General features: G+C 32.9%; 1 protein-coding gene across 6 annotated transcripts in view; it reads right to left on the bottom strand.

The window, feature by feature from the left end:
* Positions 1–16,735, bottom strand: part of LOC127715604 (inverted formin-2-like) — a 79,402-nt gene that overhangs the window by 11,822 nt on the left and 50,845 nt on the right. For all 6 annotated transcript variants that reach the window (XM_052221688.1, XM_052221687.1, XM_052221686.1 and 3 more), the window contains 5 exons: positions 7,779–7,894; positions 5,889–6,048; positions 4,452–4,630; positions 3,061–3,140; positions 129–1,192 (listed from right to left, as the gene is read on the bottom strand). In XM_052221688.1, the coding sequence (XP_052077648.1) occupies positions 129–1,192; positions 3,061–3,140; positions 4,452–4,630; positions 5,889–6,048; positions 7,779–7,894 (1,599 nt within the window). The remainder of the gene's footprint in view (positions 1–128; positions 1,193–3,060; positions 3,141–4,451; positions 4,631–5,888; positions 6,049–7,778; positions 7,895–16,735) is intronic.

The following is a 16,735-nucleotide window of genomic DNA, read 5'->3' as shown; positions in this document are numbered from 1 at the left end:
CTTTTTTGAGAAAGATTTATCTACATGTATATTCATTTGTCATGTAATGACTTGATATTTAAATAATATTTTTGATATTTTTTCGATTCAATTCTGCTGCTGTCACACTTAATTTTATGAAAACTTACAAGCAATTGTATGAGCAGGAACTTTTGTCCAATTAAATGTTTTCATCTTGTGTTTCGGTGTTGGTGTCCATATTCCTCTTGGTGCAGGCATTGTATTTGCAAATGAGAGCGGTGCTGGTACTGCTCTTATCTTTCCATCTACTCCGGGTGGTGGAGGAGGCGGTGGTGGAACTCCAGGCATTCCAGGAGGAGGCGGTGGTGGTGGAGGAACTCCTGGCATTCCAGGTAGTGGTGGTGGAGGTGGCGGCGCTGGAATCCCTGGCATTCCAGGAAGAGGTGGTGGTGGTGGCGGTGCTGGAATTCCTGGCATTCCAGGAAGTGGTGGAGGAGGTGGCGGTGCTGGAATTCCTGGCATTCCTGGGAGCGGAGGTGGAGGTGGCGGTGCTGGAATTCCTGGCACTCCTGGCATAGGTGGTGGTGGAGGTGCAGCTGGAATTCCCGTAGTCATTCCAGGCGGAGGAGGAGGTGGCGGCGGTGGTGGTGGAGGCATTGCAGCCTGAGATTGTGAAGTAGAAGAGGGAGGTTGGATGCTGCCAGATGAAAATGTAGTTGCATTGTTTTTGTTTTCGTTGTTATGTCCATTTTGATTTGAATTCGTTGCAGATTTGTTTGACTTTTTCAACTTGTTACCTTCGTCTTCATCTTCTGAACTTGATGAAGACGACGAAGAATGTTTTTCGCTATTGCTTAAACTACTACAGTCATTAGTCTCTACACTATCTGTTCGATGATTCGAAGTCACATGACCATTCAATGGTTTCTGAATGCTTGCAGTACTAGAAGATTTTAATGAACCATTCATTAGTCCATTTGTCTTTTGATTTATCCTTAGAGGTTCATTTTCTCCAGTTGATGGTGAAATTATAAGATCACTTTGTTTTACTGAAGGCAATTCAATGTTTTCCGTTTGTACACTTTTTGAGCACGTGACTATATTTGATTGTTGTCTTTCAAATGGATTCACAACATTCACAACCAGCGATTTGATATCACAACCAATATGAGTTTTATCCACTAAAATAGCTTTCCTCACTGAAGTCTGGATTAAATTCCACTGTACATCACTAAAATACATGAAATGTAATTACTATAAACTCTAACATTGACCACAAAATAAAAACGTTCATGACTTTATGTAATCAGTTTAAGACTGTGTGTATTAAAACGAAAGACTATTTAAAACTAGGCAATGTTTCTTTAAGACATTGATGTCCCGAATTCAAAGAACTATGTCAAAGGGAGATTATGCTAAAATAAAGAAAAGCGAGCCAAGCAAGTCTTGATAACAATACGTACGTTAGATACCGATTGCACTGAACGATTATGTTTTCTAGTGGTTCTATATAATTGATATACACATATGATATCTGAAAGGTGATACCTAGCCTTTGACAATTTTCGCTTTCCTATTTTTCTCTTCTGTTTTTGTGGGTTTGGGTTTGTTTATATGGGGAGGAAGCTGGTTTGCTATTTCTCAAAGGTTCATGTATTTTTCATCCAGACCTTTTTGTCACAAGCGTCCCACAAGAAAGTTATCAAATTTCTGTTAACTGTGATAAAGTGCAAACTTTACCCAAAGTCGTCAAAGTATGAAATGTATTTCAAGTTACCAAATTAGGATAAAACATAAATGATTGGTGCTTCCAGAGAAAAGCGCATTTGAAACAAACATTCATGAAAGTTAGCGAATCAATTATTGTTGATAATGAAACATTTTTGTTTTACATGGTATCCGTTTTCTGTATTATTTTATTTTTTTTTCATTTTCATACATTTGATTTTGCTACCATTGTGTTGGCTACGCTGCTAATACACTGACAGGCCCGTGGGACACTACATCAGAACAGATGCAAATGTCTAAATACAGACATGATTAAGTGATACTTTGAGATCGTAAATTAGATATATTCATATAAAAAAGAGGAAGAAGACACCGGAGGGACAATAAAAAATCATAAGTCGAAGTAATACTGACAATTCCACGGCAAAAACAAGAAAATCGAGAAAAAGACAAACAAGTCCACAAAATCTAATTACTGAGCAACACGACTCCACCAAAGAAAGACCTTGCTGACATCCAGTGCTCTGGAAGTGTAAGCAGATCTCTACTGATATAAATGTTATAAAATTAAGAACGAAACTTCCTCAGGCAATGTTTAACTTGAATGGTGTTGCGTTTTCTCTTAAGGTCTGATTTGGTTTTGATAGTTCAGAACTTTGTGACAATTGAATCCTTAACGTTTGTTCTTGATCTTACTGCCCTACTGATGATGTTTTTAGAAACAAATGTTATGCCAGCCGCAATTGGTATCATTAGTTCACCATAATACTGCCTTGATTGATTTAAGAATATCAGAAATTTGCCTATATCAACAAGGGGTTACAACACCCCTCAAGAACAACCTTAACAAAGGGACAGTCTAAAGATCAAAATATTTGAAGTCAAATGTAGAAAATATTGTTAGGAATGTACAAATTCCCTTGCTTAAATCCACTTCATTTGAACTTTGGTGGATAGTTGTTTCATTAGCAATCATATTACATCTCCTTATCTTTATATAAACAAAGATTTCATCTATCATTAAAAAAGTGTTCTTTCCATCCTAGTATAAACTGTAGAAGATTTTGTATTCACAATAATCCAAACACTAATAAATGGAAATGTCCATGATTAGATATTGGAAACCTCAAAATTATTTTAATAAAAGTAAAATAATTGTATGAATTAGTTTAAAACCTTTTCTTCACTCCTATGTAAAAGACGGCAATTTGGGTGATAAGTAATTAATAATAGACGGTCAGAAAGATGGACAAACTATGCCTACTCAACCAGTTTACGGGAGAAATAGCTATATGTAGTACTTAATCTTACAGTCTGTTAATTACTTGAAACATTATTGAATATATCCGAAGATATCATCGACATACATACCTTACTGGATTTTCTGGATCAATTTGAATAAGGGACTGGAGAACACTTAAAAATGAATCTGCTTGAGGTGTGTTATATACCTGTAACATAATAAATGTTAAGTGAATATTACAGATACTTTCAGTTTTAATAATATGCAGTTGTTACAAACGGGTAATAACAAGAAAGTGCAGCATGCGCACGCCAAATAAAATATTGGCGCATAAAATGTCTCTGTTATAAAAATATCAACTTCGATAAATATTCTTCGTGATCAATTTGGATTCTACGTCCCTCTTTTCACATCTTAAATTGCCATTCAAACTGTACAGAATTTGAATTAATATGCAAGTAATTGATGTCTGCATTTTTGTTAGAATAGATAATGGGAAAAGGGGTCAAAGAGACAACAACCCGACCAACGAGCACACGACAGCCCAGTGCCACCAATGGGTCTTCAACGCAGCAAGAAAATTTTTAGTATTGTTGTGAAAAATGCAGTCCGATCCCTATATAAGCTGGGGGTTTTTTTTCGTTAATTTTAATTATAAAGTGTATCTACTTAATATCTGTATCCGCCATATCAGCTGATAATGGCGCTTTGTTAATATTCACATAAATTTCAATTATTCTTGGCAAACGTCAATGTAGTCACCAGGGATTTTAACTAAAAAAATCACGGTAATGTTCATGTCTATGAAAAAAGAATATTCTGTTCTTAATATTTGCTTATAAAGCTTTTTATAAATATTTACATGGAACCACCAAATATAGAAAACTTACAAAACTAAAGTTTTTGTTACACTCGTCCTCATATCAAATAATCACATTAAATGACTGAGCTGTCAGTTACTTCTCCAGTCATATTTATTACAAATTAAATGAATGGATGCAACTTCCGTCGAATTTTGTAAAGTTTTTTCTCAATTGATTAATGTCGTGTCAATAAATGTTTCCCGAGGACGGAAAATATAAACATTTTCCAATAACTCAAATAGATTAAACAAACTTTGCAGACAATTATGGAAAAGATAAAACATTGAACTGTTAGAAAATTAATTTGAAATACTTAGAACGATAAAGCATCTCTTTATTCTTCATTTGTATTGACATCTGTTATCTCTGTTTGATTAAAGCAGTTCAAAACAATTCTCATTATTGTTGTTACATTGCACTTTTGAAAGCAGAATGAATGAACATGAATGTAGTTAATTAAGGGCGTATTTATTGCAGTCAAACTAGTTTCAGATTACGGTTTTAATCATTAAATGCATGGTGTATGATTTGGTTTAAAACCAGTTAAACAGCGGTTTTGGTTTACCAGTTTAAAAAAAAAATAAAAATTTCTGATAACTATTTTGATTACCAATTGTTTTGGGGTGAATGTATTTGTTTCTTTGTAATGAACCAACCTTTTGGAAAATGGCAGTAAAGATTTTATGATGATCAGTAATATCCAATCCTTCCGGGGTGTTTTCTGATAATTCTTCTTCATCCTCGTGTTTTTCATCTTCGAAAACATCACACTGAATCTGAAGATCTTCGTCATCTTCGTCCCTGAGATTATGGATGAGGTCAAGCAAGTTCAAACCTGAAGTTTTGTATAAATGTAATTTAACATAATCATCGAAATTAGTTTGTTTTATAGCTCTGAGAAATGACTGCCTTACAGTTTTAGGAAAATTATTTTCTATATATGATATTTGCTTGATACTTAAAACAGAAAATGATACACTCCATTTGTAGGAGTAGCCGTTTCTTATAGTTGACAAACGGGGTGATTCAAGTTTTCCTGTTGTCAACTTGTCATTTCTTGAAAAGTACCATAGTATCTGTAACAGCCTATGGATTTTACATACCTCAATTTAAAAGATGTACTAGAGTACGTTTATATTAAGATGACTTCACTAACAAATGTATACTCATCACCTAAACAACTTCCTAAGAAAGTCTATGAGGAAAAAGAACTACATGGTTATAACTTCAGAAGTTCCACGGTTATCAGACTGTTTCTCTTTTTCTCGATTTGCTGCGGAACTGGTTACACTTTACAGCGTCTACGCGTCTTCCTTTTTTCTGTAACTTATTATTTCCGTTATAGATGTCATATCTGCACTATTCCTCATCTAATATTATCATCCTCGTATTATGGGTTTTCGTGCTATTTAGAATGCATTGTGACGTCACAATTTCCATTGAAAAAGCATGCATAGCACGAATTCATATGACGTACGAAAACATATGATCTGACGATATCGGTTTCTTCGTGTTCCTGACTACTGGATAAGACTTTCGAAATGTATGACGCTTGGTGTATGAACAACAGGAGATGCTCACTAATTCTGTCGACGCATCTAGTCTGCATGACGCTTGGTGTATGAACAACAGGAGATGCTCACTAATTCTGTCGACGCATCTAGTCTGTATGAACAACAGGAGATGCTCACTAATTTTGTCAACGAATATAGTCTCACTTCGATTGGTCTTCATAAGACTCTGATTGTTTATCCTTGTCTGTCTGTCTGTTTGTACTTAAACTTGTGTTTCAACTGTCGTCGTTATGTTACCTTTCTGTTTATAATAATGTGTATTTTGAGGTAAATGTTTGGAATTCAATTAACAGAAACTCATAGGAAGCTTAATTGGAGAAAAAAAGTGTCATATTGAGGACATAATGTTTCAAATCGACATATGAACGTTTGGTGCGTCAAACTTTCACACAAGCTGCAAACGGAATGCAACGTCCTTGCACTACAGATTTTCAGATAGCAAGAAAAAAAAAAACAATTATCAAAGGCTTTTAATGGAAATCTTGTCTAGCAACTGGAAAACATAAATAACAGACATACCAATAAATTCATTCCTGACTCGTATTCTGTCTTCTAGTTCTTCAGTTGCTACCAAGATGCAGTTCACAAATGCCACAAGCGTTGTTTTATATGGTATTAACTCAGCAGTTTTCAGTTCGTTTACTATCAAGCTAAATCTGTAACGCTGTCTCTTTAATGTCTAGACAAAAATAATGTTGGACATAATGAGTTTAAAAATCAGCAGTTCTCGTTTTTTACTCAAAATTTCTAATATGCTTTTATTTTGTAATCTGTTTAATCTTAAGGAGACAAGTAAAGTTAATCAAAATATGCAATGTTTTATTTCATTTTATACTAAAAATGAAATTTGATATTTGCATGACTCCCTTTCATTTTCCTAACTTGTCATAATAATGCTGATGTAAGCATACAACGTATGCATCAATTAATTAAGTCTACTAGCCATATGCTAATGTCATGGTATATGATGTTTTAAATCCCAACCACATTTAATATTTCAATAATCGATTAAAGCAGGTGAATGTCAACTGATATTTATGCACAATCCGATCTCTTTGGTTTCTTTTTTCAAATTATCCTAATACATTTATTGGATACCACAGATAATATCATTCCAAATCATTATTTTCTCGATATCGTTAAAAGTAGCTTCCTGGTCTGACTCCATTCAAGTCGTTAAAAGTTGACCAAATAATGACAATATTCAGATCAAAACAGTTAAAAGGAAAATAGCTATTTTATAACATTTTTATTGATTAACATGCACAAAGATCATTTTGAAAATGCTATATGATACAGATTTGGTCTGTTAAAAACCAAACGTCGAAAACAAGAATTAAAAACCAACAATGATCAAAACACTGTACAGGAAAATAAAGATAGAGCAACATAAACCCCAATAACAAAACGGGGAGAAACTCATGTGTTCCGGAAATCACCTGCTAACTAATGACACAACTGCCTCACTGTGAGACAAAATAATTTATAAATATAAAAACATGAAGATGGGTATGATTGCCAATGAGACAACTCCGCACCAGAAGCCAAATGACGTAGAAGTTAGCAACTATAGTTCACCGTACGGGCCTTCAACAATGAGCAAAACCCATATCGCATAGCAATCTATAAAAGGCCCCGAATGACAAATATAGACAGTATTGTTATATGTAAAACAAACAATTGTTATTCTATCCATCTTGCATTGGATAGGATTTATTTCTGCTGACCCTTATCCAATCCTTTTGTTTAAATATAATTGATTTGCACAATAAAATCTTTGAATTGAGACTAGTGATACCTGCCTTCTTGATGACATCAAGATATCATTTTTCAAAATAATTGTTACCTCCGTTACGACAATTATTCAATAGCTCGTTTTATCTGTGCATTGTGCTAAATTATTAGTAGAACTGAAGAGAAAAATAATAAAATACTGAAAGAAATGTTACAATAGTTTTTTATTCTAAAAATAATTTTAAGGTGTTACATAACAATACAGGGAGATAACTCTGTGAAAATTAGCTGAACGTTTTAATCACGTTCTATTGTGAAAGAAATATTAAGCTTCTGAATGATCAAACTTAGTGTTTGTCAAACTGCTATATATCCAATGAATTTTTTTCTGATAAAGTGTGTGGTTCAAGTTTTTTGAAATTTTCATATTTTTGTCAAAGGGTCAAAGGAAATATTTTGTCAAAATTATATGAAAATTAAACGAGCCATATTAATTTTAGTCAAGGTATTTGGTACCACCTTAAATATAAAATAATTATCCGCTCCGACACAATATCATGGGCATCAACCTAGCAATTTAAAGTATGCTGGATACGACTGCTATTAATATTGGCCAACACACTCTAGTGATGGTGTAACGATATTTCATTTACCAAAGAAAGAAATACTACTCACTCTGAAACTATCTAGTGCCTCTATTGTCAAATCATATCCTTCTTTGGAATATACACATAGAGCAGACAACAACTCGAAAACTTGTTTCTTTACCATAACATTGTTGGTATCTAAGGCTGAAAGGAAAAATAGAAGCATTTACCGTTATGAAATTTCAATGTTCAGCGCAGAAATATAGAAGTTAAGGAATATATAGATATGTATCGAAGATGTACTTATCGGAAAAAAAAACATCTTTAGTTTAAATGATAATCGTATATGTGTATGAGCTTTTATATAGGTTGCTTTTCCGTTTTCTAGAGATTCGAATTTCGACGGAACAATAGCATACCAGTATTTCGAGTGCATCGTCATTTTTGCAATACCTAACCTGCGTTACATGTCTGTGGACGATGTAGGTTATAGTATATATCTGCTTTCATTATAAGTATACATGCATTAAAAACTGACTAATTGAGACAATAATGTTTAAATCATGATTTTATGTGTATTTACTTGTTTTAACCTTAATTAACAGTAATCTAAAACATTGCTTTTTCTTATTCCCATCCTATAATTATCGGTCCAATGTTAGAAAAATGTTGGAATATAACTGAATTCATTAGAATTAGAGAAAAAAGTTTCATATCTGAACCCTTTCAGACATTTTTTATCCCAACAATAAAATCGGAGTTTAAGACACGCTCTAATGGAAATGACAATGTGAATTAAAATCATGAACATTCGCTGTTTTAGATAATTGAAATTAAATATTTACAATAATTCAAGAACGAAGTACATTTCCTCCGTCTCATATTTTACTACTATCAGGAGAATGATAATAAGCTTGTAAATTAAACAAAAACAGCAATTTGTGTTCCTGGAAACAAATTATATCGTGTTCTTATTATCTTCATTATTAGCTTCATAGTCTAGCTTAGAAGCTTATTACTCTCTGTCTATTTTTGTCTTGATACATTACATGCCATTGTTTTAAGGTCCTTTGTTCTCAAAATATAATCACTTAATTTATTTAATATGCTTGCTGACGTCATTAAGCGGGAATTGAATACCAAGGAGGAAATGAAATTGAATTTTTTTCTCATTTACTAAAATACAACAAAGAAATTATTTGATAGCAAATGTTTTTTTTCCTCGTAACGTTAATGTTATTTTCCTATAATCGCCTAAACGATCGAATTTCTTATTCAAAACAGCAGGAAGATGTAGATATTAAAAATAGTATATCATTTGTTATGGCTCATGAGTCAAAAACAACCGATGTGTGCATATTGGTGTTAGCACATGTTGTATGAACTACAACTCTCGTGATATCAGATGTGTCAACAGGGTATGAATATGTCCTGTCATGAGCACTTGTCTTTCTTTAATACTATACGATTAATTTCCGGTTAAAAGGTACCGTGCATTTTCTCTGAGTATGTTTGCACAATAATCGCCACTCGGAATCATGATTATTGGCTTCGTCTCCTTTTTAAGAAGATACCATTAAGATAACCAACGTCAATAGCCGTGTTTAAAAAATATCTAATGTTTGAACAATCCCCCTATTTCGCAGGTGGAACTCAGGTAAGTCTGAAGTACAGTAAAATTGAAAAAAAAACTGTTTCCTTTGACCTATATCGATTTCGATACCTAAGCTGCAGGTAAAATTCAAATTGAGCTGACCATTCACAAGAAATTTGTTTACACCTTTAAATGTTTGAGTATAACTGACCGAAGCATCTAGTCATTGCTGATTTACTGAAAATGGTAGCTACATATTACCATGATATGTAAATGTATAAAAATGGAGGCATGAAACATCGCAATTTCAAACTATCTAGTCTGATTATTTTATATAAAGGCAAATATTGCTTCGTTTGCGTTTGGTTATTTAACCAATCAGATCAAGAAGACATTCTGGGGGGTTGGGGGTTGGGTGGGGGGCTTAGTAACTGTTTAACAATAATATTAAGTTCTTTTCTTTATAAAGATCGTTAAAATGACTGAAAGAATATATATTGAAGTATCTGTAAACTGTAACAATACGCATTCATCTTTTAAGCCAAGTAATGAATCCCCAGTGCGACATTCTATGGATTATTATCGGGACGTTCACAACGAAATGCAATAAATAAAGGGAATATAATTGACACAGAGTCTAAAGCAAGATTTTATTCACTATAAGAAAGAAGAGCACATCTTATCTTTTTTCTTCATTCAATTTTACTGTCATTAGATGGAGAGTGGAGCAAAAGTTTATTTATGTACAGAAAATATCCGATATACAAACACAAAATCTTTGCAAAGAAAAGATTTTGTAACTAGTAGTTTAGTCACAACTACTATAGATAGAGAAAACATCAAAATGCAAACCAAATTTGAATGATTAAATTAAATGTGCAGTGCACATGCAGGTTATATAAAATACTTGAAACTTATGGCAAGACAATATTTTATACGAAAGAATATCTATTTCACTATTGATCTATATGATACATAGATGTAACACACCAGACAAAGACTTGACCATATTTATTTCCCCTGTAAAGTGTGGAAAGTGTTATTTTCATTTATTAAACACCCCTGATGATCTGGAATAGTCTTCGCAATGCTGTTCATTGGATTGCATTTCTTCAGATCATGATTTTCATAACATCACAATTACGTGACTGTATTTTTAGCTGGTTTATCATATATTGGGGAGGGGGAAAACACTCTTTGCGATTAAAAATCGCGAGACAACATCAAACAAAGTATAATATACATATAAAGGTTCACTTTTATAAATTTTGACTTGGATGGAAAGTTGTCTCGTTGGCACTCATACCACATCTTCTTATATCTATATAGTATTAAAACAAAATCAAACGGGTGAAACATATTCATTGAACGTAATGTTTGATTCATTGCAATATAGGTTTAATCCACCATTTTCTACATAAAGAAATGTCTGTATACCAAGTCAGGAATATGACAGTTATTTTCCGTTCGTTTGATGTGTTTGAGTTTTTGATTTTGCCATTTGATAAACGACTTTCCGTTTTGAATTTTCCTTTGAGTTCGGTATTTTTGTTATTTTAGTTTTTTCCGGGATTATACGAGCACAGCAGAATACTTTGATATAATTTCTTGGTTTGAAAGTTTGAAGACCTATTCTGTCTGTATACTAATAATCCTTTGTTAAACTGTATCCTTATATTCCAGATTGAATATGCGTAGTCGTCAGTATTAGAAAAAAAAAAGGAAATGATGTGCTATTAGTGTCTTTATAACAGATCTTTTAGTGATTGTTACTACCAAAATTGGTTTTAAACAAGGAAACAGAATATCAATTTAATGTAGCACTTCCGGGTATTCCATGATTCGGGTAATCACAGGGAATAATGGCAAATATATTAAATGAAAGATTTGGAGTTTATATTGCATAAATTCTAAGTGGCTCTCATTTCGAACGTGTGTTATTAAATAACACATAGTTACAAACGATATTGAAATAATAATACTCCATTTTATATTGAAATATGATATTTCTTATTAGTAGTATTATGATATGTCAAACGGTTGAAATGTAGAAGTTAGCAATTAAGTCATCTGACAGATACCGACTTAAAAAGACAAGAAAACGGTAGGAATAAACAGTAGTGATTGTTTCCTATGATCTTTTGAAAAATTTGGCTTCTGGAGCTCGATTTTAGTTGGATTAAGAGGCGCCCACTCCCTTCGCTAGGAAGCAAATGTTATTAACCCAATGTGAAAACTAAATAATATAAACAACAACTATGCAAAAATGAAGGTCCATTTTGTCTTAGTTAAACTGTAATTATGTAAAACAAATACAAAATACGAAGCTTCTCTGGATTTATAGTCAGATATTTCAAACAGTCGAAAGTTTTAAAGCAATCGTAATTTAATAGAACTGGACGCAATTTCTTTCTTAAATATTCTGAGTATCCTTATGATTCTGGTTTTTTGAGCCTTTCGTGGTCTTTCGTTGGCGATACTTCCTTTTGAATCCTCTTCGTGTATGTCTTATTGTGTCAACCGAAGGGGTATCAAATAGAAATCGTTCCCTTACTTTAACGGTTGACTAGTTCGACTATGTTTGACTACATGATTGGTTGGGTTTATATCGAAAACATTTACTAAATTTGGAACACAAAATTGCAGAAAATAATTTGATATAATATCTCTATAATTTTTCGTTATGATTTTAATGGTAAAGTTGTTATTTTATCAAAGGGAAAAATACAATTATGAACAAAGTAAATACAAAATGTATCAAAAATGATGATCACTCCTTTTCCGTTCAGTCATAAAAAAAATCCATGTAATGTATTAATTATATTTCATTATATTTTATAGACTTTATTTCGTTACCGCCAGATGAAAATGTACTTTTCTTAATTATAAAGTCTTTTTTTATCTTATAAACTAATTCCATATTCCTTTAAGGGGAATTCATAAAATACGTTTTATACATTTGCACTCTTAAACGTAGCTCGTAGACAATTAACTCTTTTTATGTTACAATATTGTCTGGTAAAATGAACACACTATATACCTATAAAACGGATATCAATCGTAAGATTCTGGAAACGCAGAAAACATAATTCACGTAATTATTGATGAATAATATAAGGATTGGTTAGCATTTTATTTGGTACAGTGGTGATCAAGCATGCTTCCTAAGTAGCATCTTTTATCTTGTGTCTGATAGTCCGTTGGACTCTTTATTTTTCATGGAAACATGTTGCCCTCTTTAATTTTTGTAGGGCAAAATGTGGATTTGAACATTGGTTTCGTGACTTATATCTTGCATTTTTTCTCTTTCTTTTGCCTGGTTGTCCGTCCCGTTAAAGTTTTACAATGAGGTCTTGATCAAAGCAACAACACGCAATTTTTTGAAGGAATACGAGTTGTCGGTGTTACATGCCGTGAATTGTAGCTATTATAGTTGGTTAAAAGTTGGTTTACCTATTCTTAGGTTTTACACGCATAAAAGATTCCGCTTATATTTTTCATAAAAGTTTTACTAGAAACTTGAAACTTAATAAAAATACAATTTACCCATGTTTTAATTAGATTGTGTTTTTCTTTAATTCATTAGTTGTGCTACCAATCTGTTTTTAAATATTTTAACACAACACAAAAAGTCTATATATAATGCGTCTGCGCAATACGAGGCGGTGTTGTCGTAGAAGTGAGAAGTGAGAAGTGAAAAGTACAGGATTCCAGCCCCGCTCGGGGAGGAGGTCAAGAGTCAGATATACTCTAACATTGTTAGGTTGATTTTCTAGGCACTTTATATATATATACATATATATATATATATATTCAAAAGTTATAAAATTTGTCCACGCTGTGCATAAAATAGGGAAAAAATAAGGCTGAAAATGCACTTAATATTTAAAAATTTGATGTCTTAATAGATAAAATGTGATTATTCATATTGAACAATGTATATATTTGTTTTGCATGCACACGTATAAAAATTGTGGTTTTTATCCAACGCAATCATAGGTTTGAACGTTGTTTTCAATTTAGACTTGTTTATATTTTTTCGTTTGGGCTTGTATTATATTTGCCTTCGGGTTTATATGATCCGTTCATCCTATTTTGACTCTTTCAAAATTCAAGAGTCTATCCTAAATTGAGGTAAATTCTATGGTCTTCAAAATACCGTTTCGATTCCTATCATCACTGAAGAGACAAAAATTGTCGAAATCCGGATATGGTGTACAAATTTTTGCACCTCATGTTTGCGGTATACCATCTTTTCCGCAAGTTTATTGTTTTCTGTTTGGTAATAAATTAATAATAAGATCTATTTTGTTACATCTTGTGATCCGTTTATTTGGCAATCGCCAATGGCAGTCAGCAGGTTTTTAGAACATCAGTTGTTCGACCTGCTAGTCAAATGCGTTTTGTTAAAATATACTTTTTCACTCATTTGGTCTTTTTGGAAAATGTTGTTTGTGCTGTATTTAGACCCCTCTATCACGAAATTTGTTTTGCATGCACACATATAAAAATTACGGTTTTTATCCAACGCAATCATAGGTTTGAACGTTGTCTTCAATTTAGACTTGTTTATATTTTTTCGTTTGGGCTTGTATTATATTTGCCTTCGGGTTTATATGATCCGTTCATCTTATTTTGACTCTTTCAAAATTCAAGAGTCTATCCTAAATTGAGGTAAATTATATGGCCTTCCAAATACCGTTTCGATTCCTAACATCACTGAAGAGACATTAATTGTCGAAATCCGGATATGGTGTACAAATTTTTGCACCTCATGTTTGCGGTATGCCATCTTTTCCGCAAGTTTATTGTTTTCTGTTTGGTAATAAATTAATAATAAGATCTATTTTGTTACATCTTGTGATCCGTTTATTTGGCAATTGCCAATGGCAGTCAGCAGGGTTTAAGAACATCAGTTGTTCGACCTGCTAGTCAAATGCGTTTTGTTAAAAATATACTTTTTCACTCATTTGGTCTTTTGGAAAAAGTTATTTGTGCTGTATTTAGACCCCTCTACCAAGAAATTTGTTTTGCATGCACACGTATAAAAATTGCGGTTTTTATCCAACGCAATCATAGGTTTGAACGTTGTTTTCAATTTAGACTTGTTTATATTTTTTCGTTTGGGCTTTTATTATATTTGCCTTCGGGTTTATATGATTCGTTCATCCTATTTTGACTCTTTCAAAATTCAAGAGTCTGTCCTAAATTGAGGTAAATTCTATGGTCTTCAAAATACCGTTTCGATTCCTAACATCACTGAAGAGACAAAAATTGTCGAAATCCGGATATGGTGTACAAATTTTTGCACCTCATGTTTGCGGTATACCATCTTTTCCGCAAGTTTATTGTTTTTTGTTTGGTAATAAATTAATAATAAGATCTATTTTGTTACATCTTGTGATCCGTTTATTTGGCAATTGCCAATGGCAGTCAGCAGGTTTTAAGAACATCAGTTGTTCGACCTGCTAGTCAAATGCGTTTTGTTAAAATATACTTTTTCACTCATTTGGTCTTTTGGAAAATGTTGTTTGTGCTGTATTTAGACCCCTCTATCACGAAATTTGTTTTGCATGCACACATATAAAAATTACGGTTTTTATCCAACGCAATCATAGGTTTGAACGTTGTCTTCAATTTAGACTTGTTTATATTTTTTCGTTTGGGCTTGTATTATATTTGCCTTCGGGTTTATATGATCCGTTCATCTTATTTTGACTCTTTCAAAATTCAAGAGTCTATCATAAATTGAGGTAAATTATATGGCCTTCCAAATACCGTTTCGATTCCTAACATCACTGAAGAGACATTAATTGCCGAAATCCGGATATGGTGTACAAATTTTTGCACCTCATGTTTGCGGTATGCCATCTTTTCCGCAAGTTTATTGTTTTCTGTTTGGTAATGAATTAATAATAAGATCTATTTTGTTACATCTTGTGATCCGTTTATTTGGCAATTGCCAATGGCAGTCAGCAGGGTTTAAGAACATCAGTTGTTCGACCTGCTAGTCAAATGCGTTTTGTTAAAAATATACTTTTTCATTCATTTGGTCTTTTGGAAAATGTTGTTTGTGCTGTATTTAGACCCCTCTACCAAGAAATTTGTTTTGCATGCACATGTACAAAAATTGCGGTTTTTATCCAACGCAATCATAGGTTTGGACGTTGTTTTCAATTTAGACTTGTTTATATTTTTTCGTTTGGGCTAGTATTATATTTGCCTTCGGGTTTATATGATCCGTTCATCCTATTTTGACTCTTTCAAAATTCAAGAGTCTATCCTAAATTGAGGTAAATTCTATGGTCTTCAAAATACCGTTTCGATTCCTAACATCACTGAAGAGACAATAATTGTCGAAATCCGGATATGGTGTACAAATTTTTGCACCTCATGTTTGCGGTATGCCATCTTTTCCGCAAGTTTATTGTTTTCTGTTTGGTAATAAATTAATAATAAGATCTATTTTGTTACATCTTGTGATCCGTTTATTTGGCAATCGCCAATGGCAGTCAGCAGGTTTTAAGAACATCAGTTGTTCGACCTGCTAGTCAAATGCGTTATGTTAAAATATACTTTTTCACTCATTTGGTCTTTTGGAAAATGTTGTTTGTGCTGTATTTAGACCTCTCTACCACGAAATTTGGTTTTGCATGCACACGTATAAAAATTGCGGTTTTTATCCAACGCAATCATAGGTTTGAACGTTGTCTTCAATTCAGACTTGTTTATATTTTTTCGTTTGGGCTTGTATTATATTTGCCTTCGGGTTTATATGATCCGTTCATCTTATTTTGACTCTTTCAAAATTCAAGAGTCTATCCTAAATTAAGTAAATTACATGGCCTTCCAAATACCGTTTCGATTCCTAACATCACTGAAGAGACATTAATTGTCGAAATCCGGATATGGTGTACAAATGTTTGCACCTCATGTTTGCGGTATGCCATCTTTTCCGTAAGTTTATTGTTTTCTGTTTGGTAATAAATTAATAATAAGATCTATTTTGTTACATCTTGTGATCCGTTTATTTGGCAATTGCCAATGGCAGTCAGCAGGGTTTAAGAACATCAGTTGTTCGACCTGCTAGTCAAATGCGTTTTGTTAAAAATATACTTTTTCATTCATTTGGTCTTTTGGAAAATGTTGTTTGTGCTGTATTTAGACCCCTCTACCAAGAAATTTGTTTTGCATGCACACGTATAAAAATTGCGGTTTTTATCCAACGCAATCATAGGTTTGGACGTTGTTTTCAATTTAGACTTGTTTATATTTTTTCGTTTGGGCTTGTATTATATTTGCCTTCGGGTTTATATGATCCGTTCATCCTATTTTGACTCTTTCAAAATTCAAGAGTCTATCTTAAATTGAGGTAAATTCTATGGTCTTCAAAATACCGTTTCGATTCCTAACATCACTGAAGAGACAAAAATTGTCGAAATCCGGATATG

The sequence above is a fragment of the Mytilus californianus genome, unplaced genomic scaffold (genome assembly GCF_021869535.1).
Source record: "Mytilus californianus isolate M0D057914Y unplaced genomic scaffold, xbMytCali1.0.p SCAF_9, whole genome shotgun sequence".
NCBI lineage: Eukaryota > Metazoa > Mollusca > Bivalvia > Mytilida > Mytilidae > Mytilus > Mytilus californianus.
Note: the sequence above shows the minus strand (reverse complement) of the source record. Positions and strands in the feature narration are given on the sequence as shown.